A 26,661-nucleotide genomic window follows, 5' to 3' on the forward strand; every position below is an offset into this window, starting at 1 on the left:
CGAGTATAAAACACCTGCCGTTTGACACGCTACACACCTGAGCAACCTCGCATCACAGGTCTGGTATGTTCTGTCTCTTTATTTAATTTATTAATTCATTTAAAGTATTATATATTCAATTGAACACTAGTTCCTTACGTTCTAACTTCATTCAGTTTGTTTTAACATAATGAAAAGTGCATTGGCAGTGCTGACATATGGCTTAAATTATGTATGACACCAACATTCGCTGTCTAAAGTGATCGACACGGTCTTGTAAAACTTTAATTATAAAATCTAAATGATATTATGCATGCCCTTAATTTCATTTATAAAGGAATTACCATGTGTTTGGACATATACAATGCCAATGCCATGTTTTTCGTTTAACACCATGGTAAATGTAGATCATCTACGATGGTTTCACAACAATACATTTATTTATAAAGCTCAAGCCTATTTTGAGTCCAAATACTAATTTATAAAATGTTAAATGTTAATGTACTCTGAAGTGTATTGTGATGAAATTGAATATATGAAGTAGATCCTTGCACGTGTTCTCAGGCATTTCTTCCTGGGTTTGCATTTTCATTGTAACAAATTAATGATTTAACTTGCCTCACAGAACCTGAGCTTGTTTTGCTAAAGGATAAAATACTTATTTTTATAATAGCTTTCATTCTATATCATTTCCTCCAACACAGAGCAAAGAAAATACATGTCTGTTTTCTTATCTGAAGTTGACATATGGCTGTCAGACTTTATCTCTCATGTGATTTTCGTGTGTAATTGTAGCTAAGCTCGGGAAGTTTATTTGACCTTGAGTGTTGCAATTCCTCTATGGCTTTTATTGCAGGTGTAAATATGCCGTGCCCATATATTTTGGTGTATCCGCACATATCTCGACTCACAAAATCACCATTAATGTTTTCTATTAATACAGTGGCCCTCTAAGATTTTTATTTAAATCGCACTTTAAAAAGTCAGAATGTCATTGCATTAGAACAACACATGCTTCATTTCCAAGCAGAACATTTCATAAACATGTTGTAGCACAGATTCAGATGACACTTGCACTGGCATTTAAACATTTTAAGTGTCACTTAAAAGTGGCCATCTTGTATGTTGTACCTAAATAAGGTTCAACTGAAACTTTCCTTCAAGTAATTGCATGAAAATTGTGGCTACTGTTTGATTTCCTTTCCAGTTTTATATGATCTGTGCATGCATGGCTTTCCAGGTATCCCTGATTCAAATCCCTCATAATCGCTCTTGAGCTATTGTTCCAACCACAACCCAGTCCATTCATTCATTAGGCAAATATTGCATGTTGCATATGACCTGTGGTCATTTAGTATGGAGGTATTTCCCTTGCTTCCAGACCTCATCCGCATGGGAATCATAAACTCGTGATTGTGGGTAAGAGCTCTGAATGCTGTCTATGTAAACCGAGCTAAAGTCTTTATTTGCATCTCACTTTGTTTTTACACACACTCCCTTCTCACAGTGCAGTCACATGACTTCATCCTGTTTTGCGGTGCACATCCTGGTAAGAGAAATGAAATTGTGCCTTGCGTGGAGAGTTACTTGATTTCTACATGAGTAAATGTTTATTGTAATTTGAGAGATGACCATCGGAGGACGTAGGCCTATTTGTTCATGGCATGAGAGGGAGTGTCCTAAGCATAAATCTTAATGCCACGTCTGTATATTCATGCAAAATTCCCATGTGTTTTGTTTCCCACCAGCCCGCTGATTATGTAATATAGTTGTGGCCTATCGTCGAGGAAGAAGGGTTGAAAATGATTTGGTCATTTTGAGATTATCAGCATTTGTAGGTGAACGTTTCGTCTTTGATTAACACAAATGTGTCCGTTGTGAACCGCCAGGTCAAGAGATAATGAGTGACATGTTAATATATCAGCCGATTTTTTAACATTTTAAAATTAGTTGATAAATAATTCTTCCAGTAACTGATTGTCTAACTGATTCTCTTATCTTACATTAACTCTTTCCCCGCCAAAGTTTTTTTTTTTTTTTCTTAAAGTTGCCAGCCATCGCCACAATTTTTGATAATTTTCACAAAAATTTCATCCCCACCAGAATATTTAGTTGTATGAATATCTGAACATGCAATATATCAAAAGAAAGAACAGCCCCTCTGCTTTAAAACCCCCAAAAAAACAACAAAAAAAGTTTTATTCTAGCTTCATGCATTCTTTTTTCACACTTGAATGTGGGTAAGCTCAAAACACATTTTGAGCAAAAAGCTGAGAAAATCAAGTTTTTGTCAAAGACTACATCTGGATGGGATTCATAATGATGATCAAAACACAGATGGAGTAGATCGAGTCCATCAACACCCCCAAAGCCTCAGTCCTGTAGCTCGTCCTGGGTCGACATTTCATTCAGTAACATTAGGCAGTTTTGATTTACATGCTGTTTAATGTTGATGATCGCGTTATTGCATACATATGCAATATGATTACATATGCTATCGCTTGTTTTTGCTTCTTCTTCGCATGTGCTTTTATCAGGAGATTCAGTACTCTTTCAGACGATGTGTCGTAGCGCCCCCAACCGGATAACAGAGAAAACATGGAAAATTACATGTTTGGCTGGGTTTTAACATGTTGAATATGGCAATATTAATGTATTTAGTCTTTGCGGACTAGATCTGCTATGCTGTTGCTGTTGATTATTGCTGCTGCTGCAGAGCAAGTGTGGACTTGCTATTGCTCATAGATACACAGAAACGCTGCTGTGAAGATGTAAGATATGCTGTTGCTGCATAAATAGACATACATAAATCCCGTAGCAGATCTAGACAGGTGGAGCTGGGGAGGTGGAGGGGTCTAATAGCACTGCAGGACTAGCTTACAGCAAACACTGAACCAGATTAGTTAAATGTTGAGCAAGCAATCTCATTGATCAGCAGAGGCCAATCAGCTTGTGCCAGCCGTAATGATGTGATTGCTTGCAGATCTCGGCCAAAAAGCTGCGCTTGAACACACCAAAAGGACATAAGGCGACTGTCAACTAGTATGTGCATTCTGCGCCTGCGTGGAAGTAATATATGTTTATATCAGCAGATATCAATAGTCTATTTCTGTCATTCAAAAAGGGAAACCGAAGCTAGGACTGCAAATATACAAACCGTAAACAAAGCAGCGATTGCTTACCATTTTGAATATCAGTCACGCTGATCACTTTCTTCATTCCAGTCGGCTCATGTTAATATATATATTTTGGCAATATTTGGGCATTTGAATGCTCAGGTAAGATGACGTAAAATTATAACAGTCTTTATGTCTTTGTTCGCTATCATCACTTTCACTTTTCTGTCTCTCACCGACGTCGATTCAACATGCTGAATCGGCCCACAAACCCAGACAGCGTCTGTTACAGTTTCGGTTTAAGCAGAAGTAGGATCTAAGTGCCGCAGTAATATTTAATAAACAGTCTCAAACTAAACTAAATAAACTCAGAAAAAAACCCCAGAACAACCTACACATGCAACGTAAACAAAGAACAAGACAAAACACAGGGTATAAATAGACAGAACTAGAGAGGCAAATAACAAGACACACCTGAACTTAACTAACTAATCAATAAGTAACTATGGAAACAAGCAGGCAGGGGCGGAGAAAGACTAAACTGAACTAATAGACAGAAATCAAAGACAGAAATCAAAACAGACTGACAATGTAACAGCTTCGAACTAAAGCCAACGGTGCAGAACACACCAAAAAAAGCCGAACCGACGCTCATAAAACGGCCCGACATTGTCCGACGGCTTGGTATGCCGGCCTTAAAGGACCAATTCAGGGCTGAAACTCTACATATACATATGATAGGATATACATATATGATGTTACATAGATATGTTGTTAAAACTAATCATTCAAAATTAAAATGTTGCCTTGGCAACTAACTGAACAAGTTTAATTTGAAGTACTGAAATTACTAAAAACGGAAACTAAAATAAAAATGAATGAACTGAAAATGTAAAAATAAAAGCTAATTCATGATATAAACACATACTATAACATATAAATAGTCCATAATATGAATACAAACTATAACATATAAGTAGTACTAAAATAACTGGTTCTATCAGCATTGGTATCAGTTTTCGGCCCAGATCCTCTGAGTTCCTCTTGGAAACGTGGAGCAGGTCATTCAAGCCGGCTGGACATTTACTGAAGGAGGAGCTCTGTTTTCTTTAGCTCCCAAATCACAAGACCATCGCAACTGCTACGTAATATCAGACAAACACAGATGTCATTTAGATATGGCATGTGCTCGAGGGAATTAAAGAACATGGCACCTTTTTGACGGACTGTTTAACATCCTGGTTAATGTTTATTTGAGGATATGTTAGGATATTTCAGCCGCCTTCAGCATATTCCACTAATAAAGCTGACTTTAAGCGATTAACTAAAGTCGGTGTTTAACCTCAGGCCAAATCGCAGTTTAAAGTGCAATAATTATAATAATGCAACATTTGCTGAATGCAAGGGTAATGTTCTTACCAGTTGCGACACAACAAATTTCTAGTTTAAGTCATTTTTCCGTCCTTATTGAAAATGAAAAGCAATATTTAGAACATATTTTTTTTATGTCTACTGTATTTGGGGAATAATTTTGGACCAATGAGACTCTCTTTGGACCAATGAGAAAAATAGAAACTAAGCGACCAACAAAAAGTCTTGTTGTATGTTACTTGTCACACTTGTGGCCGATTAGGGAAAGAACTACGAGATAAAATTGTTTTCTTATCATTGTTTGACCTCGTTTGACCACTTTAGCAACATTCCTTACAAGCTCCTTATCTTAAAGGAGACCTATTATGCCCTTTTTCAAAGAATTTATTTTATTTTTTGGGTCTACAGAATAGGTTTTCATTCTTGAATGTTCAAAAAACACATTATTCTCCATTGTTGCAGCACCTCTCTTCCCAGTCTGTCAGTAACGCTCTGTTTAGTTCCTGTCTCTATGAAGCCCCTCCTCCTGAAAAGCACACTGTGCTCTGATTGGTCGGCTGGAGCAGTGTGTTGTGATTGGTCAAGCGCTTCGAGCGTGTTTGGGAAATGTCCCGCCCCTTACCATAACCTCAGTTTCAACACACTCCTAACTCACTCAACCAGGCCCCGCCCCTTTATTATGCGCATTAATTATTTAAATGAGGAATATTGTGACGTGTTCGTTCCCGGAAGAAACTCAAGACTACAATAGAGGCGTTTCAGGGAGTTCAGAAACACTGACACTGATATGGTGAATAACTCCCGCTGGAGGGACTTTGTAGACCTTTTTCGTGCTCAAACAGCAACATTACACACTAAAGAAAGATGACCATGGAAAAAAGCACAACAGGACCAATGTAATTTCATCCCGACCCGTCTCTCTCTGCAGTGATGTCCAGCTGGCTGAAGGACGGTGAGGTGTTGGAGGGGACGGGCAGTGGTCAGATGTCCCCCAGCTCCAGACTGCCGGGTCGCACGGCGAGGTTACAGTCGCCCAATGAAGCGCCTCCTCCTGGCTCAGACAGGCAGGACAGAATGAGCAAAGCTAGAGAGCTCTTTGAGCTCTGTGATAAAGAGGGGAAAGGATTCATCACGAAGAGAGACATGCAGGTGAGACAGGACAGGGCGGTGGTGTAAGTCGACGTTATATGATTCCTTTAACAGTTCCAAAGCTGTGCCAAGTTTTACTAGGGATGTATGATATATCAGTTGGCCATGCCTCTGTTTAATGTGTGTAATCGTGTTTAAATCCACCAGCGGCTTCAGCAAGAGCTTCCTCTGTCTCCTGAACAGTTGGAATCAGTGTTTGAGAGTTTGGACAGAGATAAAAACGGTTACCTTACACCCCTCGAGTTCCACACGGGCCTAGGTTAGTGTGTATGTCTATTTACATTTTTGGTAACACTTTAATTTTTGGTGAAATAGTTGCACGTTACTGCATGTACTTACTCTAGTTATATATGTATATTAACAGTATTACAGTATATTATGCATAATTACAAGTAATTAACCCTAAACCTATACGTACATGAGGTTAATTAATATTACTAAGTTCTAATTTGAGTAAGTACAATGTAACTACGTCACCTTAAAATAAAGTGTAACCAAAATTGAATTTAAAATGTTTTTTTTTAATTAAAAGTTACATTTATTCTAACTATATTTTTTTATAATATAGATTATAACCAGCATTTTCTAAATATTTCTATACTATTATAATATTTATTTTTAAAAAAATATTGAAAACTTTAATAATTCAACATATTTTAATTTATAGTTTAAGTAATCTTATGTGCTTTTGTCTTATTTATTAGTTATATATATATATATATATATATATATATATATATATATATATATATACACACACACACATTTGAAGCTGTAATTTATGCTTTAATGCTTTAACTTAACTTGTTTTTTTCCCTCCATTTTTTTTTTTTTTTTTTTAATTAACAAAAATTTTTTATTTCGTTTTAATTAACAAAATAGCAATGCTGATAAAAACCTGATGCCACTCGCTGAATTAAACACGCAACAGCAGTGATGCTGAAATGTTTCATTACATATTGCGTACCATTTCACATACTAATTTTAAAAGTAGTATCCAGTATAGTATACTATGTGTAGTATGCATTAAGACATATGCCTTAATTAAAACCTCTCTGTCTAAATAAGGAGAGCTTGTTGGTTGTGGGCCGGAGGAGAGAGCGAGGAGCGGAGAAAGACAGAAAGTTGAGGAGGAGCGAGTAGAGCCGGCAGAGATGCGATTCACACACATCCTCATGGAGCTGGGAGCCGACAAACTCTTCAAAGAGTGAGTTAATACACACAGCTGTGGTCTGTAACAGATAAGATAACGAGTAAACTATGCTTGTATGTTTGATGTTTGAATCAATACTGGCTTGACAAAGCTAACATACTGTATTTGTTCACATTTGGCTTCTGGGCTTTTAAAGCTTTTAAAGAGTTTTAGCTTTTAGTTGTTTTAAAGATTCTTTAATTTGTGTCTGTGTGTTAGTCAGTGGGAGTTGTGCACTCTGTGGGGTGAGCTCCAGAGGGACAAACCTGAGCTTCTGGGGGTTTTGGAGGAGGTTCTTTCCTACACCGTCTCTCATCTACAGGATGCACTCAAAGAGAGAGACAATTTAGAGCAGGCATTGCGCAGGTCAGCCCTCATTGGGGTCCTCATTGCACTTGAAATCATCCGAAATCGCATACTCTCTTGAGTTGGTGCTAGTAATCACTTTGCGACTGCTTAAAATATATAGTATGAATGTGTGTAGTATAAATTAAATCCGGACATACTATATCCACCATGTTGTCATTATCATGTGACTTACCAGCGTCACCTCCATTCATAAATCCTCTCCTGTGGCCTCATGGGATAGTAAAGTGTCCATCATATGCACACTTCAGAATCTCACCAGAAGTCATTCAGGTATTTTGCCTACTATTTTATTAGTACTGTGAATTTAGACATCTTTTGCCTACTATATAGTAGTGAAGTATGCGATTTCGGACGCAGCCTTGCACCTGTTGTAAAATAAACTTCTTTTTAATAAACGTCTTGAGATAAAGAAGTGTTCTGAGTGTTTAAATGTCCCACAGGAGAGAGGAGGATCATGACAGGGTGGTTCGGTCCATGTATGAAGACATGGAGAGTCAGTTAAAAGAAGAGAGAGAGAAACGACAAGCTCTGGTAAATCCACACACACTATAAATATGAAGCACAGATATTAGTACAGATAAACATTTAGCATAAGAACTGTGGTTATTTAATTAGAGAACAATATTATTAGAGGATACATTGTTCATGGTGATTATGATAATAATGGTGATTATTATAATGATATTGATTATGATTGTTATGATGGAGATAATTATGTTCATGGAGATTATGTTGTTGGTAATCATTGTTCATGGTGATTATGATAATAATGGTGATTATAATGATATTGATTATGATTGTTATGATGGAGATAATTATGTTCATGGAGATTATGATGTTGGTAATCATATTGTTCATGGTGTTAAATGATAAAAATGGTGATTGTAATGATATTGATTATGATTGTTATGATGGAGATAATTATGTTCATGGAGATTATGTTGTTGGTAATCATTGTTCATGGTGATTATGATAATAATGGTGATTATAATGATATTGATTATGATTGTTATGATGGTGATAATTATGTTCATGGAGATTATGATGTTGGTAATCATATTGTTCATGGTGTTAAATGATAATAATGGTGATTATAATGATATTGATTATGATTGTTATGATGGTGATAATAATATTATTCATGGTGATTCTGATAATAATGGTGATTATAATGATGGGGGTATTGATGATGGCGATTATGATAATGATCCAGAAGATGGTTTTGATGTTAGTTATCATATGATAGAATGGTAATGATATTGCTGATTTTTTTTAATGGTGATTATATAATGATAGTAATGGTGATGATGATAGTTTATGGTGGTTGATGCTGATTATGATATTGATGATGGGAAAATAATATTTATAGTAAAAATGGAAGTAATGGCCTTTATGATGTTGGTAATATTGTTCAAGATGATGATAAAGGTGATATGATATTGTTCATGTGATTATGATAACACTGATTGTGATGTGATGGTGATAATTATAATGATCATGGTGATGGTTATGATGATGGTGACTTTGGTGATGGTAATGTAATAATGATACTCATAAAGGGTGGTAATGATGGTGATAACAATATTGATGAGGATGATGGTGGTGATGTTGGTGTGTTCTGTGATGAAGGACAGTGTGAGACAGGGAAACAAGAAAGAGCAGCTACTACAGGAACTGAGGACGCGAGAACAAGAACTCGAGTTCACGCTCACCAAACAGCGGGAGGTACAGACTCCTCATTCACTCGTCAACATGTTTGATTTATTAAACCAGCTGGAGGTCTATCTCAACCCACCTGTGTGTGTGTGTAGTTGGAGAGCAGGATCAGCACTCTGAGCAGTGATCAGGCTAACACTCGTGGAGAGAACCGCCGACTACACAACGTCAACCAGCAACTGCAGGATGAACTTGACCAGAGCCGAGAGGAGCTTCAGCAAACTCTGAGTCAACTACAACAACTACAGACCACCATCAAACAACAGCGCAGGGGCAAAGAGAGGTGGCTTTTCATGAGTGATAATAATAATCTAGGGAACTTTTTTTCACTATAAAGAACCTTTTGTGTGATGGAAAGTTCAATGGATGATCATCAATACCAGTAAAAAAACTTTTGTTTTAAAGCCCTGTTTACATCTGGTATTAAGATGTGTTTTGGTCGATCGGATCACAAGTAGACGAGGGAGACACATTCACACTTACACCTGGTGTTTTAATCTGTCTCTTTTGTCCACTTTCAACCACTTCTGTCCTGATTTCTTCGAGGGAAGGGTTTATGGGCGAGTAAATGTATGGGTTTTTCAGATCTTTCAATCTAATGGATGAAATAAGCTTGTGTAATTTACATATGAACATGACCGGAGACGATGGAAAAACACACGGAGAACATCAGCTTTAGGGCCAATCTCATTTCTCTGTCTTACCCCTTCCCCTACCCCTTTGTCTGCGTCTTCCCCTTGCCCCTCGATACCGAGTGAAGGGGGGTAGGGGGAAGAACGTTTCTCTAAGAAATGAGACACCACTCGATTACCGTTTGCGTCATCTTCCCTTTCCGCTAGCTGGCTGCTACGTCAACAGAGGCGATACGCGTTGACATAAACAAACGAAGATGCCGTCGTCTCGGGTTGTGATATCGATTGCCTGGTCTCTCTTTATCTTTGCACGCTTGTGTGCCATCAGTCAAAGACATTGTTTCATTGTATTTAACGGCGGCGCCGGCGACACCATAGCTAAGCAAAACATTAGCAAACGGCAAATAGTGCATAGCTGCTAGCTAGCGGTTAACTAGCGATTCAAAACAAAAACATTACAATTAAAACCGCTTGAACATTTTATTAAAAGTATCATAAAACACGAGTGTCATTAAACTGCTGAAAATACTGTGCGACTCACTTCTGAGAAATTCCTACCCCTCTCTTTCAAGTGTGGTCCTCCGGAAACTTCGTTTCAAGGGCTATGTAGCCCTACGCCTTGGCCCTAGCCCGTGCAAAACCGAGGGGAAGGGGTAAGAGTAAGGGGTAAGACAGAGAAATGAGACGCAGCCTTAGTTTCTGCTCTGACAGACACAAGACCAGCCGAACGCTGTGAGTGTGTGTTAGAAATCAGGAATGGTGAGAGAACATTGTGCTTGGTACATTTTTCATCTTCAAACCAAACTTGGGTCTTCAGCCGATAGAGTTTAAACCCCATCTGGCTCGAGCTCTTCCCATAATGTTACTCATTAGATCAGTAGACGGAGAGAAGACGGTCTTCTGTGGCTGTTTGAACACATTCGATCACATGAGCGTTTACACTACGAAAGCAATCCGGTCTAATGTGTTTTCAACTACCTTGACAAGCTCAAAACGCTTCTTAATACCAGGTGTAAACAGGGCCTAAGAGTGTGATGATAAAAAGTAGTGAGCAAACAAACATAAGTTGCTATTTCCTGCTGATAGTCTTGTGTATTTTTCACATCTGACTGTTTCTCACGACAGAGAAGTCCTGAAAGTGTCCCGAAACATGCAGAAGGAACGGGAAAGCCTCGTGAGACAGCTGGACTTGCTCAGGTAGGCCAACCCGACTGACCTGGTCTCACCTTTGTGTGCAACGTGATGAATTCAAGTGTTCAAGTGTAGGCATGTGTGTATTATTCTTATCTGAAAGATAAGGCCATAATAATTGACCAATCAAAACGCAAAACGAACAGATGCAGGTTTAGGATGGTTGATCAGTCATTGTTCCATTTTATTGATAACATTTGTTATCTATATTCTGAGGCTGTAAAAGTCCTGTGAGTAGGAGCTTTATCTTTAAAAATGTACCTCTCTCTCTCTCTCTCTCTCTCTCTCTTATAGAGACATGAACAAGCGTCTTCGGGATGATAAAGATGCCCATCAGACACAGAAGATGGTTAGTCAAAAATACCCCTTCACGTCCCCCACCCATTACCCACCATGCCGCTGTGTTCACGCCTTCTCGCCGTGGGCGCGTTCTGTTTACCCGTATTAAGTCCATGTAACATTACCCAGAATGCACCCCTGCAGACGGTGCAGCTAAAATGTGAACGGATACATTCAGCTGGATGTATTTCTCTGGGTTTCCATGAGCCCATGTTCCCTCAGGAATTCGAAAGCTTCCAGATTCCACATTTTCCAGCTATTTTCATGTTATTTTCGGGAGAGCTTGTTCCATTCGTCCGCAACAAATGACTCGGAGGAATCTTTGTACGGATTAACGCATGTCACAGCATACGCATACGCCTCAGCGAAGACCTCTTGTGGAACATTTGAGACTGTGAATGTGGAATTTAGCCGATGCCTGTTCTCCAATGAAACGGCTCACGTTTGGAGAAAGATTGTTCCTTGTTCGGTCTGTTACAGAAGCAAGTGCGATTCAAAAGAATCTTCTGCATGGCAGTTTTCTGCTTCAGAAGAGCCTCAATGCCCCTCTTTTTTCTTTTTCTTTACAAAGAAAGTCCAAAAATAAGAAAGGGAGCATAAATAACGCTTAAAGTCCCCCTGTGGTGAAAATCGAGTTTTTAATGTTGTTTATGTTTATGTGGTGTGTGTTTTTTTTTATGTGCTTTAAGACAAACTATGTGAAATTCATAAGTCAACAGCATTGCTGAGTATTTTCTCTTTAAAACTGCAGTGAACCAAAGACAGTCTCAAAAACAAAAATCGCTGGTGTTTCTGACATCACAAACTACCTAGTAACCAATCAGGTCAACGTACCGGCGGGATTTAGCATATCATTAACAGCGAACTAGCAGGGGAGTCTCGAGAGATTCCAGGTTATCCCGGTATATTTTTTGTTGATATGAAAAATCAGGTAGATTTAGCGATATAGCGGATGTATGTATGATGTATATTACGATGTTATGATGAACTATATGCCTTTCTCCACTGACGTTCTGATGATTGTTAGAAGGCAGACTGAGATGGCGATCGTTTGTGTAACATTAGCAACATATTATTAGCTGTTTTATAACATAGTCAAGCAATAGGCTAATCATATTAATTACCGTTATGTGTCTGACGTTGTAAAGAGCGATACCATTGTGCAGCGTTTACCTCAGTAAGTTGACAGAGTGAATCTGTATATATATTTGTAATTTAGTACAGTTTTGTTTGGTAGTTTCTTTTGAAATGAGCAGTTCTGTCCAATGACAGTTTATGTGTTTGGTCTCTGATTGACGCGAAAAGAACAAAATGTAGATAATGTACAGATTTTTGTTAAGTTGAACAAACTGGATATGTTGTCAATCTTCGTGACGGTGAACAATAAAAATGTTTGTTTGTCTTGATTCTTGTCGTTATTCTGGGTGATTTACATTCATACACACGAGTGCTGTCATTTCACAACCATTGCCAACCTATGTCAAACAATGGACTAATTTTTAATAATAAATGCATTTTCTTATTTAAAAAACAAACAAACACTTAGACAAGCACCTCACCTGAACCCAGTTTTGCATTAATTATTTTACTCTGGGAGACAAAGATGCATAATTTTTTTACAAGTCAATAATTCTTTCCACGTCATTCAAAACAATCTACATTCTCAATTTAAAGCTGAAGCTAAAATTTCTCTCATATCTCATCAACTGTTCCTCAGACAGCGCAAGTGAAGAACCCTATGCAGAGGAAGGAATCCATACTGGGCAACTATTTCCCACCGAGGAAATCAGCAAAGAGGTGGGTTACTAACTATATATGCACATAATCAAACTATTTAAATATAATGCTATATGTGCCAGAATTTAAATTGCAAATGTACACTTCAATTGCAATCCTTAGTGATTAGTGGCATCAAATTATTTTCCAGATCAAATGTTTTTCACCAATGCTGCATAAAAATAATTTAGCATTTGTTCGCAAGATCATAAAAAGCTCACACAAACTGGTTTGTTGCTGGTCCAAGATGCTCTAACAGCTCTGACCAGTTTGACCAAGATGGTCTACTAGGATGAAACCAGGTACACTAGTTTACCATCTGGACCAATTATTATTATTATTACCACCAGGTTTTAGCTTTTTAAGCACTGATTCAAATGTGTTATTTATTTTAAAAAATTGCATTTAAATAATTTGATCAATTTTAATTAAAGGCAGCTGATGGAAAACTCAAATGACGAGGCAGAGGATTCAGACACATCGCTAACAGATTCAAGTCCGAAGAGATTCTCTAAAGCTAAACAGAGAGAAGACGAAACTACCTGCCAATCAGAGAAATCTGCGGTACTTGTTTGTTTTGCTGTAAAAATAGATTTCACAACTGCGTATTTCTGTGTATGTGAGTGTGCAAATGAGCCTCGGATATTTGCATGATAGTAGATGCAACAGTCCAGGTTGAGTTCATTCATTCTTGATATTAACAGTAAATCAAATATTAATCTGCTTGATGTGGCATTTGACCTTCCAGTAAAAACATTCTCCTTCCTCCTCCAGAGCGCAACCAGTGATCCACAGCGTGTGTTTAAGGTGGTGTTTTTAGGAAACTCTTCTGTGGGAAAGAGCTCGTTCATCCATCAGTATTGCAGCGGTCACTTCCCCAACAACATGGCCTCAACTGTGGGTGAGAGATGTATGCCTAATTATGCCTTCTCTGTGGCCCTGTTTACTCTTGGTATTAAGATGCGTTTTGGTCGATCGGATCACATGTAGACGACACTAAATACAGGTGTAAACGGGGTCTAAAACGTTTTAAACTTGTCCACTTTCAGACACTTCCATTAAAAACACTTTCGTAGTGTAAACGCTCATGTGATCGAATGTGTTCAAACAGCCACAGAAGACCGTCTTCTCTCCGTCTACTGATCTAATGAGTAACATTATGGGAAGAGCTCGAGCCAGACGGGATTTAAACTGTATCGGCTGAAGACCCAAGTTTGGTTTGAAGATGAAAAATGTACCAAGCACAATGTTCTCCCTCCATTCCTGATTTCTAACACACACTCACAGCGTCCGGCTGGTCTTGTGTCTGTCAGAGCAGAAACTAAAGCTGATGCTCTCCGTGTGTTTTCATATGTAAATTACACAAGCTTATTTAGTCCATTTAGATCGAAAGAACTGAAAAAGTTCATACATTTACTCACCCATAGACTCTCCCCTCGAAGAAATCAGGACAGAAGTGGTTGAAAGTGGACAAAAGAGACGGATTAAAACACCAGGTGTAAACGGGAATGTGTCTCCCTCGTCTACTTGTGATCCGATCGACCAAAACACATCTTTATACCAGCTGTAAACAGGGCATCAATGTTAATGCCTTTTATGTGCTGACAAGTCATGTGGTGTTTGATTGACAGGAGTGGATTTTCAGGTCAGGAGTGTAATGCTTGATTCCACACCAGTCGCTCTGCAGCTGTGGGACACCGCAGGACAGGAGAGGTCAGATGTCCCAAAAATAGCTTTACAGAACCAATATAGTGATTTAAAGAAGCTACAATGCAAAATGAGTCTTCCTAAAATGTTTCTTGTTAGATTGGGCTTCTGGGCTGAACCTCTACCAACTGTTACCACAGGTTATTATTTCCCCCCTCTGGTTAACGGTTGACATATTTATTTGCATAAATGAAATTGGACTGAAATATTCATATTGAATTATTTAATATTCTGCCATTGAGCTCCAGTGAGTTCATTTGTGAAAACTTACTGTTTATGATTAGTACATATACAACTATTTAATACATATAATATTAATTCTACCATATATATATATATATATATATATATATATATATATATATATATATATATATATATATTATAATTAATATTGTATATTATACAGTGATTTTCAACTTGAAACTGTTTATGGAAGCCTATTTCCACCACATAAGGAAAAAAAATGCTTTTGAAGATCATAATTATGACATGAAAATTCGAAATTATGACATACTAAGTAATTAATATAAGATGAAAAGACAAATTATGACAAGTCAGTTATGACATTAAAAGAAATTACATACTAAATCAAAATTATTAGTTAAAAAAGTCAAAATTATGACTTTAAAAGTCAAATTTTTATCTCTTAATTATGTCTTAACATGTCAATTTCGACTTTCTCATCATTTTAACTGTCATTATGATGACAAAAAGTCTAAATTATTACTCGGTATTCATAATTCACTAATTCATTCAGTATTCATTTTACTTTTTATGTCTTAATTATGACTTTTTTTTATCTCATAATTAAGATTTACCAATGCATTATTTATTTTTTTATGTGGTGGAAATGAACCTCCATATATAACACATGCAGTGACTGTAAAATGTATTTTTGTATAAAGGTATTAGAGTGGAATATCTGGAGTTTTGACATTGGGCTTTAGTCACTGGGCTACTTTGTGGATCTTTTTGATTGGCCATTGAACTAGTTGTGTTTGTGTTGCACAGATACTGCAAAGAACCCTTGAAGAAGCTTCACTTTTAAATGTGTGTGTAGATAATAACACCTGCCTGTGGCCTTCATCAGGTTCCACAGCGTCACACAGCAGTATTTCCGCCGGGCTGATGGGATCATCGCTATGTATGATGTCACCCATGAGACGTCATTCACGGCGGTCCGCCATTGGTTGGACCAGGTGCTGGTGAGGCTTGCTAGATTCAAGACTTAGTGTATGCTATATATATTCTCATTGAATACCCTACTTTTCTCAATATTGAGCATCTACTAATAGGTCAAATAGGAAAAGTGTTTTGAATGTGGGGTAAGATTTGCCTGGGCTGGTTGTATAATACAGTACGGCCGCAGGTGTGTTTGTGCTGCTTTGCATACACGTCAGTGTGTGGCTTTGATTGAAGGTTTACTGTGAAATTAGAAAGAGAGTGTATTTAGCGTGTGATGTAATCTGTTTATGATGACTGTGTGTGTTACTGTGATTGGTTTATGAGATTAGCAGTGTATCATTAAGTGTGTGTGTGTGTGTGACTGGTAGGAAAAGCAGTCTGAGGGGGCGTGTCTGATGTTGCTAGGCAATAAGACAGACCTGGCGAGCGCAGACAGGAGGGAGGTGACTGGAGCACAAGGCCACAGACTGGCGGAGGTGAGGAATGATCCCGCTCATCATTTCCCACTGATCTCGGTCATTTGTGTGTATAAGGAGTTTTGATGTTGTTTGTGTTGACAGCAGTACCAGGCTGAGTTCTATGAATGCAGTGCTAAGAGTGGACACCAGGTGGAAGAGGCCATGAACCACCTAACCAGGTGTGAACCTGGATTAAAGCGCTATTTCAAATTCTGTGATGTCTTTTTCCAATACAGTAAATCAAATCAAATAAAAACTGTGTATTTATTGCAAAAGCGGAAAAATAATAATAACTTAATTTAATTCTGTCTGCGTGTCTCAGGTTACTTGCCTCACAGCAGGACAAGCAGTGCGAGTCCGCGCTCCGACTGGACATCTCTGCCAACAGAGGGCGCTGCTGCAAATAACCGGAGCGCCACTATTTTCTTTTTCTTTTCTTTTTTTATTAAATTCTTGAAGAAAAGAAACGGGGGAAAAAACATTAACAACAATTATCGTCATTGTCATAACATAATACAACACTACTGAGAGTACTTCAGTCTTTTAATCCAGATTAAGTTCCTTAAATCTTTCAGGAATGGACCTTTTTCACCTCACGGACTGTGATGACGCGTGTCATCAGCATCGTAAATCCTGCAAAGTTTTTTATATTTTATTTTATTTTTAATTTAAAAAAAGTATGTACATTTATAACACTATACTTAGTATTATATTACCTTTGCATCAGATTACATGAAACTAGTTAACACTGCTGTGAGCGCTGTTAGAGCGGAGACTTGACTCATGAATATTAATCACGTCACGTGACTGGACGCTCAGCGAATCTACGAAACAACGTATTCATATTCATAAACTACACCGTCTACCTCTGAATGTGTTTAATTGAAAAAAACATTTTCAGCAAGATATGAAACTGTAAAAGGATATAAAACACTATCGGTGTTACGATTAACAGTGATACGATTATTTGAACATTACTACTCACTCCAGTTGGCAATCATGTGTTACACATTATGTTATACAGAGTTCTTAAAACGGTTGCCTGCATATGTATGTATTTTTATAAGAATTGTTAGTATTATGTTGTGGGTATGGGCAATAAATGTCATATTAACATTTTTGGGAACACAAAATGAAATGTTATGTGTACATTAACAGCTTTCTATGAACATATTGTATATAAAGTACTTATTTTTGGGACTGGAGCAATAAATGTCACTTGTCCTGTATCGCCCTCTCTTGGCGCGTTGTGGTATTACTGCAGTGCGCAGTGTGGCGTGAACTCTCTGCGCATGCGCGAGGCGAGCAGCGCAACAAATACGGACAGAAGGACACGGACACCTGGAGTAAAAGCGGACTCTCAAACATAGTTTTAAAATCAAGATCTAAAGCAGGGAGAGTGATTTAAACACGTCCTTCAGGTGAGTGCGTTATTTTAAACACGAGTACTGTTATTATTCTTATGAAATCTTACGTTTGCTGGTTATAAATGGGAAGTATTTGTATTATGGCGTGATTTATGAGTTTATATATATATATACATATATTTACATATATATTCTGTAACTGCCATTTTAACCTAAGTAGGCTACTGTACTGTTATTCGACAATGTCCTATTGAAAACTTTCGCTTTTCTTTAAAAGCTTTAGAAAGTTAAAAAATAATGATTGTTAAACTTAAAGATGCACTTTATAATTAGATTCTTGTATTTTGATACACCTTCAGTTGCAGGTCACAGGATCTGTAATAAATTCCTCAGATTCTTCAGATGGTGAGGAGGTGTGACAGATTTAAAATGAACCAGGAGGCATGAACACAATTCAGTTTGAGACTCAGATGATGCTTAGAAAACTCCTAATAATCTATGCATATGACCAGACTCACTATTCACACACATTTGGCTACCATAATATATTGCACTGGGTAATTCAAAGAAAATATAGAATTTTTAAAATATATATTATTATTGTATTATTATTATGTTGTTTTTAGAAATTATGGCTCAATTACAAAGGGATCAGCAAAAAAAAAAAAAAAAAATAAATAAAAAAAATCATAAAGAAACTTATAAACTGAATACACTTTAATTATTATTATTTGGCTGGCCAAAACAAATTTTAAAAATATCATATAATACTGCATGTTTAATCACTAATAAATAAAATAAAATAAAGAAACGAAACAGTTTAAAAATGATGTGGCTACCCAAAACAAATTTATAAAATAACATAGTATATTATATTTAGGTTTAAACATTTAGAAAAATATATATATAGAAATTAAAAATATAGGCTATATTTTAAATATCATGTATAGTGAAAAAATTAAAACAGTTTAAAAATAAAAAAGTTATAAAATAACATATACTGTAAAATATTGAAATTTAAAAAATGTTAGTTTAAAACAATAATAGTTTTTAGCACTTATGGATCACTTACAAAGGGATCAGCGAAAACACCTCATTACCTAAATAAAATAATACAGTTTAAATATTATTCACTATTTATTTACTGTCAGCGTGTCAGAAACAGGCGGGTGTAACAACAACCCTGAGCTCATCCGAGGACGAGTGGCGTCTGTTTCCCAGAAGCAAGACGTGTTAGTGTTACTCATGCTGGATCTGGGTGAGGTTACAGCCGTAAAACTTTCTCCTTCTCTCTGTGAGTCACTGTAGTGGGAGCTCAGCTTCCCGGATCCACACCCAGAGTTTCCTCATCTGGCTGAACTTTACTGCACACGTTTATTTACTCTGCCATGGAGAAAGTATTCACAACAATAATTTACTACTAATTCAAGGTCATATGAATACACTAATAAAATCAAAATACAATTTTGCATATATTGCATATTTGCATAGGCTATAGAAAATATTTTTATATATACACTAACTTTTCAAAAGTTATTTATTAATAATACTTTCATTCAGCCGCAATGCATTCAAATTGTGACAGTAAAGACATTTATATAATGTTACAAATCTTTTTTTATTTCTAATAAATGCTGTTCTTTTGAACTTTCTATTCATCAAAGAATCCTGAATATGAAAAAAGTATCATGGTTTCCACAGTAATATTATGCAACATTGATAATAATCATAAATTCTTCTTGATAATAAAATTTTCATCATCATATTAGAGTGATTTCTGAAGGATCATGTGACACTGAAGACTGGAGTAATGATGCTGAAAATTCATTATCACAGGAATAAATTATATTATAATATATATTAAAATAGAAAAGTTATTTTATATTGTACTAATATAATAATAATAATGCATTTATTTTATATAGCGCCTTTAAAAGTTGCTTTCTCAAAGCGCTTTACAGGCAAACATAACAACAGACTTATTCAAGGTCATATGAATACACTAATAAAATCTAAATACAATTTTGCAGATATTGCATATTTGCATAAAATATTATATATAGAAAATATTTTTATATATACACTACTGTGTATATATAAAAATCAATTTTTACTGTGTTTGTTATCAAATAAATGCAGCCTTGGTGAGCAAAAGAAACATTCAAAAACATTAAATCATATTTACTGTAGTGTATATACATATTTAGCTTTTTTTCAGTTTCTCTTGGTAAATTATAGTCAATAATGAAACTCATTAGTTAAGTGTTTTTTGCTTCGTTTTTATTAATCAAATGATAAGTTCTTATTTCTTTCATATGATTTTGGGATGAAACAACATGCCCTGAATGTGTTCTTCACCGGATAACCATAACTCACTGAACTCTGCCTCAAATGTCAGTGCTATCATGTTTTTTTTTTTGTTTTGTGTAAGTCCTGTCCGGTCGGCCTGTAGCAGATAAAGAGCAGATGTTAAGCTGATTTCATGGTTTTTCTCAGACCCGTCAAGTTGAAAGGGTTAGTAAAATCTCTTACTGTTTCAGGATGGCAGTAGCAGAGGAAAAAAACAACAGCTGTGGGACAATATGCCTGAAATACCTTCTGTTCATCTTCAATCTCCTCTTTTGGGTGAGTTTATGCTTTTCGGGTTTATGAGTTATGTTTTGATCATTATTTTTATCAAATATATATATATATATATATATATATATATATATATATATATATATATATATATATATATATATTTTTTTTTTTTATATAAATCATTATTTGATCAAATCAGAAAAATGGCTAAAACCACCATAAACTGGTTTATACTTCTTCTTCTTTTTTCTTAGCAGGCTAAACGTATTTGTAGAAGAAATTCAGAACTTTTTTCCTTTCTAAGCACAAACAATTTTGATGCAAGTTAAAAAGTAGAAATAAATAAGATCTGAATGTGAAAATAGGCCAGATTTACTGCACAGACGATTGTAAACGTCCTCCCAGCTGGCAGGTGGCGCTGTGATGGCAGTGGGAATCTGGACTCTGGTGGATAAGAGCGACTACATCAGTCTTCTGTCCTCCAGCTCCTACATGATCGCTGCCTTCATCCTGATTGGTGCGGGTGCTGTCGTCATGTTCACCGGGATACTGGGATGCTGCGCCACCATCAGGGAACAAAGAGCTCTTCTTTTAGTGGTGAGAGAGCATCATGGGTAACGCAACCACTGACAGCAGACACATTTGTCCACAAGTCACCTCCACGATTCGAAGATTCGCTTATAACAGTGCAGGATGAGTTACGTGTGAAAGTTTCATATTTATAATTAGTGGTTTGTTCAGTTAACTAACCCTAAAGGTGCGTCCCAATCCACGTACTAAAGGTCCGAAATTCTCGTCCGAAATTTTTGCACGTTAAAAAATAAATACGTTATTTATTGAAAAAAAAAAAAAAAATTTGGATTGGGTTAAATTTTCGAAATCGAAAAAAGTTAGATTTTCTGCTTTTTTCGCATATGTAGCAAGTATTTTGAATGGGGTTTTGACAATTCAGAGCAAGCGTGCCGCACAAGCCCTGAAAAGTGAAGCCAAAACGTCTCGATCGCCCCCCGGTGACTAGTCCTAGTATAGGTCATAAACCCCGCCTCCCCGTGTTAGTCAACAGGAATTAAACAATTAAATTACACTTCAAATTTCTTTTTTCCGAAGGTGGTTTCTGTCATTTACTGTAGTTTTTATCACGCTGATCTAAGTTCAAGTGTTTGTTTTTAAAATAAGTTTGTTTTTAGTTAGTTATTTGATCCTATAAAAATGGTGGTGTGACGTCATGATTGACAGCTGTGATTGACAGGTTCTCTGAGCGAAGTAGTCACTGAAGCACCAACAGACTTTTTTTCGGGATCTTCGGAGGACTGAGGAGATTGGAGCTTTAAATTTAATATCTAAATTTCTAGAATTAATTATTTCACACCGAGAGTGAGGGCGGGGCCTTGATTTCACGGCTTTACTTCCTGCTCACTCCTGCGCAGGTCTGGTCCCGAGATCGCTACTGCGCAGACTCAAGCCCCAAGATGTCAGTGCCATATCGGGACACTGGCGGCTTCACTTCTCACCAATGGAAGAGAGCGAAGGGGCGTCATCCATATTTTTTTTTACAGTCTATAATTCAGAGCCACCGAATGACGAATACGGCACTGTCCTATGCCGCTTTGTAGAAGTGTGTTCACACTGAAAATTCCAGATAGAAAAAGTATACTTTAAATATTCAGATGATGCACTTAACCCTCTGGTGCTGTTCGGTCATTTTTTGACCCAAAATTGTAATATTTTTCTAGTGGCCGTGTTTGGTACTGCGCCCTAACAAAATCTTACTGAAAGCAAATTTTTTGAGATATCAACCTCAAATACGGAAAACAACTGGTTTAGATTTATAGATTTGATTTTCTTACAGTTTTAGAGTAAATCATGTTTTGAAAAATATTTATTTCATATAAATATGAAAATAGTCAATCTTTTTTACTACTAAAATAAACGTAATCCTCTGGTTCTGTTTAGTCATTTTTGACCGAAAAATGTTACGTTTTTTTTTTTTTTTTAAACATTTTTTACTTCATCTGAATGGTACGAAACTTGGTAAGGTTTTGGCACTTGCTATGTGAACACACAAAAAAGAAAATCATGGACATGATTCAGGAAGGTTAAATGGTCCTGAAATAACACTCACGCTTGTATTGTTCGCGGTCAAAAATGTGCAAATAGTAATGCAAAGTTGAATGCTTTTTTCATAATAAAAAACGTAACCTAGAACTTATTTAAGTTTCACTTTTTTCACTTCAGCAATAATCTGCAAAGTGTCTTCTTTATTAAAATAGACCAAAATTGAGTCTGTGCTCCAAAGCATTCTAGGTTTAAGGCAGTTTAAGTTAGATATTTCATTTTCAGATCCACGCTCAAAAACAGGTAATAAATGGATAATAACTCTTCCATAAATATAATTTAGTACCATAAAAGTCCCTAAAAATACAAAATATTGCATAAAAAACATCAAACTAAAATAGAGTACATTCATTTCATTAAAAAAAGAAACCTTTTATTTTAAGGTGACATGAGATACACGTCACTACACATAATTACTATAGTAATAACAGTAAATCATGCATAACGACAACTAACCATAAACCAAAGCCTAACCGTAATAGTAAGTACATGTAGTTAATTATTACCCAGTACTTATTTGAGTAAGTACAATATAACTACGTCACCTTAAAATAGAAACACAACCAACAAAAGCCATTTTAACATAGGAAGGAAGCAAATGGCTTATAAAAACGTCAGGAAACTTTCAGCTGAATCATCTCTGTTCAGGCTGTGATAAGATTGAGCACAAAAACCTCTGCCAGACTTTACTTTGAGTGAAATATTTTGAGTAATGTAAACATGGGATTATAGTGGGCAGATTTAGCCCGTTTGGATTCCTGCACACAGAGGCCAGGAATTATTCTGGAAACAAGCAGTCACACCAACATGTGTACTAACTTTCTAAATTAGTTTGATCGTGCTTATATGTGTGTCACTATAGTTGTCTCAAAGCTGTCATCATATCTGATTTAAATAAAGACGTGTGTATCTTTAAGAGGTCAGACTTAGAAACTGAGTCACAGCTGAGGAATGACGGGCAGCAGAGAGAGAGAGAGAGAGAGAGAGAGAGAGAGGGAGAGAGAGAGAGAGAGGGGGGAAGGGGGGAGGGGGGAGGGGGGGGGGGAGAGGGGGAGAGGGAGTATAGAGGAATGAGAAGGGAGTGAATCCAGAATGGGAGGAATGAAATGAGAGTGGTGGGCTGGGGAAGGACAGAAAACAGAGGGGAAACTCAGAACAAATACAGGCTGAGAGAAAAATAATAGTGCTTTTGACCTTTATCAGCTGTGTAAAATTCCTCAGATGCCATTTCTTCACTCTTTCAACAGGTGATGGACGAGGTTCTTGAAAGAACAATCATGCACATATTTAAATTCCGTTATTATTTACTCCCCCTCGAACCCAACCTGGACCGAGTTGTTGATTTCGCCTATCAAATCTTGAAAATGTATTGTAAAAAAAAAAAAATCTGAAATCGGATTAGAGCACAAAATCCAGTCTTGGTTTTGATTTGGATCAAATCATCAGTTTGTATTGTTCAAAACTGTTTAGTAAGATCGGGATACCAATGATCCAAAAATTCAGGATTATCCTGATCCCAGCATAAGAGTGGATTTCAGGAACAAAAATGTAATAAAACTTTAAAACTGTTCAAAAAATACAACATTTGTATCATGTAATATATACACACACATTAGTTTTTATTTTTCTCTTGATTAGTTTAACTGTTCAAGTAATAAATTAGAAGTAGTCTTAAATTAAGTTAAGCCTTTCGGTAGCCTACAGTAAAGTAAAAAATAAATTATGGCGCCATAAAATAATCCACAATCAGCTGTGAATATCAAACAAAAATATTATGTTTAATTTAAAGGGTTCATTGGCACAATCATAAGAGATGAATTAGTCAAAAGGTCTTTGCGAGCGAAAACAAAGTTTCTTGTGTGAACACTATGGGGATTTCCAGATTTTAGTACTCTGAAAAGCTGTGTATCTGGATCAGGGGAATCCAATGCAATTTTGCTTTGAAGAATCAGCGCAGAATCCTGGATTAGCAAAACCTGGGATTTCCAAATCCAGATAATTCTGATCCACACTAAACTGGGCTCTGGTATCCATCCAAATATGTTTATTATTGAAACATTTTGTCATTTTTTTTGTCCCTACAGTTCTGTGTCCTGTTGTTGATAATCTTCCTATTGGAGATCACAGCTGGAATTTTGGCCTTTTTCTATTATCAGGAGGTAAACTCACATTTAGGATGAGGAATAAATGCTATTGGGTGAATTGTCTCTTATTCTGTTAAACACTTTTATGCTCAAAGATGCAACATCTTTATATATGCATGCGAATAACAAGTTGATAAACATGGTTGTAATATTGCCATGAATATCATAGGAATGTAATATGTCATCCAATCCACATTCTCCTCAGATTCACATTAAACCCACATACACATGTCGAGTGTTGTATGTTTGCATGCTCTCCATCCGCTTTCCTCCTTTTCCATCTTTATAAAACCCTTTGTCTTCTTCCTCCTTTTCCTCCTCTTGCTCCAGTGTTTTCCTCTCTGCTACCAGGTAAACAATTACGTAGACAAAAAAAAAAAAAAAAGTTTTTTTTTATAAATTACTGTAATTTACTCATCCTCATGTCATTCCAAACAAGTATGCTGTTATATTTTCCGTGGCTGTGTTAACATTATTCCGGAAAATAATAACATGAAGTTTGGAATGACGTGATGGTGAGTAAATAATGACAGAGTTTTCATTTTGGATGATTTTGATTTCTTTAATATATGGGACTTTACTTTGTATCTATGAAAACAGACTTTGCTATATAGAGTACGCTTTATAGATTTAGCTTGTGGTCTGATGGATTTCTCTGTGATTGCAGCTGAACGCTGAGCTGAGAGCCGATCTGAAAGAGAGGATGGTGGAAAACTACCAGCAGCCTGGACAAGAGCACATCACGAGAGCCATCGACAGACTCCAGCAAGACGTAAGACAGTCGTCTATCTGTCCCACTAAACCCTAGCAAAACTGTTTTGCTATGACCCTATTATCCATGGTGAAATTGATTTTTAACAATAACTTATAAACTAGAGATGCACCGATCATGATTTATCATGGACGATTCTGATTGCCGATTTTTTTTTACGAGCAAATGGGCTGATTCTGATACCAGTTGCCGATTTTTAAGCAAATGTATTTCTTCATTTGCTCTATTACAGGCCAAACTAGCCTTAAACATAAACATATCTGTTGCCATTTGAAAGCCACTGCACTTTAATCATGATCCAAACGAAGATGCCACATAGATGTAGCATAAGAAATTGTTTTTTATTTTAATTAGATAGTTTAATTTCAAGATATCAAGCCCATATTCAAGGTCTGTGACAAAATTTTCTTTAACGATAATAATGCATTGAACTCTTTTAAACAGCTTTGAACTTTACAGTCTTAAAATATCATGACAATGAAGGCTTTTGAACACAATTTCTCAGTCTCTGAGCATGTGAGTTTATGCATCATAGCATCAGACTCCACAAGCCCATGGGAAATCGGTCCACCGGTCACAAGAAGAATGAACTCTTTTCTTGTTCCCGTGCCCCCTCCTCTCCATCTGTTTTACGATGCAGCTGAAGTGTTGTGGCAGTAACAGCTCAGCGGACTGGAGGGACGGGGCCTGGATACAGACGTCTGGTGCTGACAGACGCCTGGTGCCCGACAGCTGCTGTAAGACCCCCACAGACCACTGTGGACTCAGAGACCACCCATCCAACATCTACAAAGTAGAGGTACATTGAGATAAATACAAAGTTCTGTCATTAAAATCTAGATAGTGCAGGCTGATTGGTCCTTAACTCAATCTGCTTGCAATCCCATCATTCTCTATGGGGCACAGCTGATTGGTTCTTCCTGCTGTATCAGTAGCCAATGAGCTCACTGCTTAACTTTCAAATACTGGTCAGAGTTTGCTGTAGAAGTTGCAGCACGCTTTCAGAAACCCTCCATCTTCCCCAGCTCCACCTGTATAGATCTGCTATGGGTAATCAGCAGCATTTCTTCCTCACAATAGTGTGTTGTGTATGTATTGGCAGTAGCAAATCCTGTACCTGCTCTGCGGCAGCAATAACAAACAGAAGCAGCAATAACAGCAGCAACATAAATAACCAACAGCAGAAGCAATTACAGCAGCAATAAACAACAGCCGCAACAGAAATAACCAACAACCGCAGCAGCAACAATAACAGCATCAGCAACAATAACCAACAGCAGAAACAATAACCAACAGCAGCAGTAATAAATAACAGTAGCAGCAATAACCAACAGCAGCAGCAATAACCAACAGCAGCAGCAATAACCAACAGTAGCAGCAATAAATAACAGTAGCAGCAATAACCAACAGCAGCAGTAATAAATAACAGTAGCAGCAATAACCAACAGCAGCAGTAATAAATAACAGCAGCAGCAATAAATAACAGTAGCAGCAATG

At 36.8% G+C, this 26,661-nt stretch overlaps 3 protein-coding genes across 4 annotated transcripts in view; all 3 read left to right on the forward strand.

Moving 5' to 3' along the window:
- cracr2b (calcium release activated channel regulator 2B) lies at window positions 1–17,411 on the forward strand. Its single transcript, XM_079859533.1, has 18 exons — window positions 1–58; window positions 5,395–5,615; window positions 5,763–5,874; window positions 6,684–6,822; window positions 7,027–7,173; window positions 7,617–7,707; window positions 8,806–8,901; window positions 8,988–9,175; window positions 10,650–10,721; window positions 11,010–11,064; window positions 12,772–12,851; window positions 13,265–13,394; window positions 13,605–13,731; window positions 14,462–14,543; window positions 15,631–15,745; window positions 16,094–16,201; window positions 16,286–16,362; window positions 16,506–17,411. Exons 2-18 carry the CDS (start codon window positions 5,397–5,399, stop codon window positions 16,588–16,590), a joined length of 1,923 nt encoding a protein of 640 aa, XP_079715659.1. The 5' UTR covers window positions 1–58; window positions 5,395–5,396; the 3' UTR covers window positions 16,591–17,411.
- The window catches only part of gatd1 (glutamine amidotransferase class 1 domain containing 1), a 23,458-nt gene continuing 10,213 nt past the window's right edge, over window positions 13,417–26,661 (forward strand). The window contains exon 1 of the mRNA XM_079859537.1: window positions 13,417–13,422. The gene's annotated coding sequence lies outside the window, so the exon portion shown is untranslated. The remainder of the gene's footprint in view (window positions 13,423–26,661) is intronic.
- The window catches only part of cd151 (CD151 molecule), a 14,722-nt gene continuing 5,516 nt past the window's right edge, over window positions 17,456–26,661 (forward strand). The window contains exons 1-7 of one of the 2 annotated variants that reach the window (XM_079859535.1): window positions 17,456–17,604; window positions 20,091–20,175; window positions 20,539–20,730; window positions 24,333–24,407; window positions 24,723–24,743; window positions 25,060–25,164; window positions 25,805–25,963. In XM_079859535.1, coding sequence (XP_079715661.1) covers window positions 20,092–20,175; window positions 20,539–20,730; window positions 24,333–24,407; window positions 24,723–24,743; window positions 25,060–25,164; window positions 25,805–25,963 — 636 coding nt within the window. In that variant the 5' untranslated portion in view covers window positions 17,456–17,604; window position 20,091. The remainder of the gene's footprint in view (window positions 17,605–20,090; window positions 20,176–20,538; window positions 20,731–24,332; window positions 24,408–24,722; window positions 24,744–25,059; window positions 25,165–25,804; window positions 25,964–26,661) is intronic. The other variant, XM_079859536.1, reaches the window with a different exon arrangement.

This window comes from Squalius cephalus, assembly GCF_949319135.1.
Source record: "Squalius cephalus genome assembly, chromosome: 23".
Taxonomy (NCBI): domain Eukaryota; kingdom Metazoa; phylum Chordata; class Actinopteri; order Cypriniformes; family Leuciscidae; genus Squalius; species Squalius cephalus.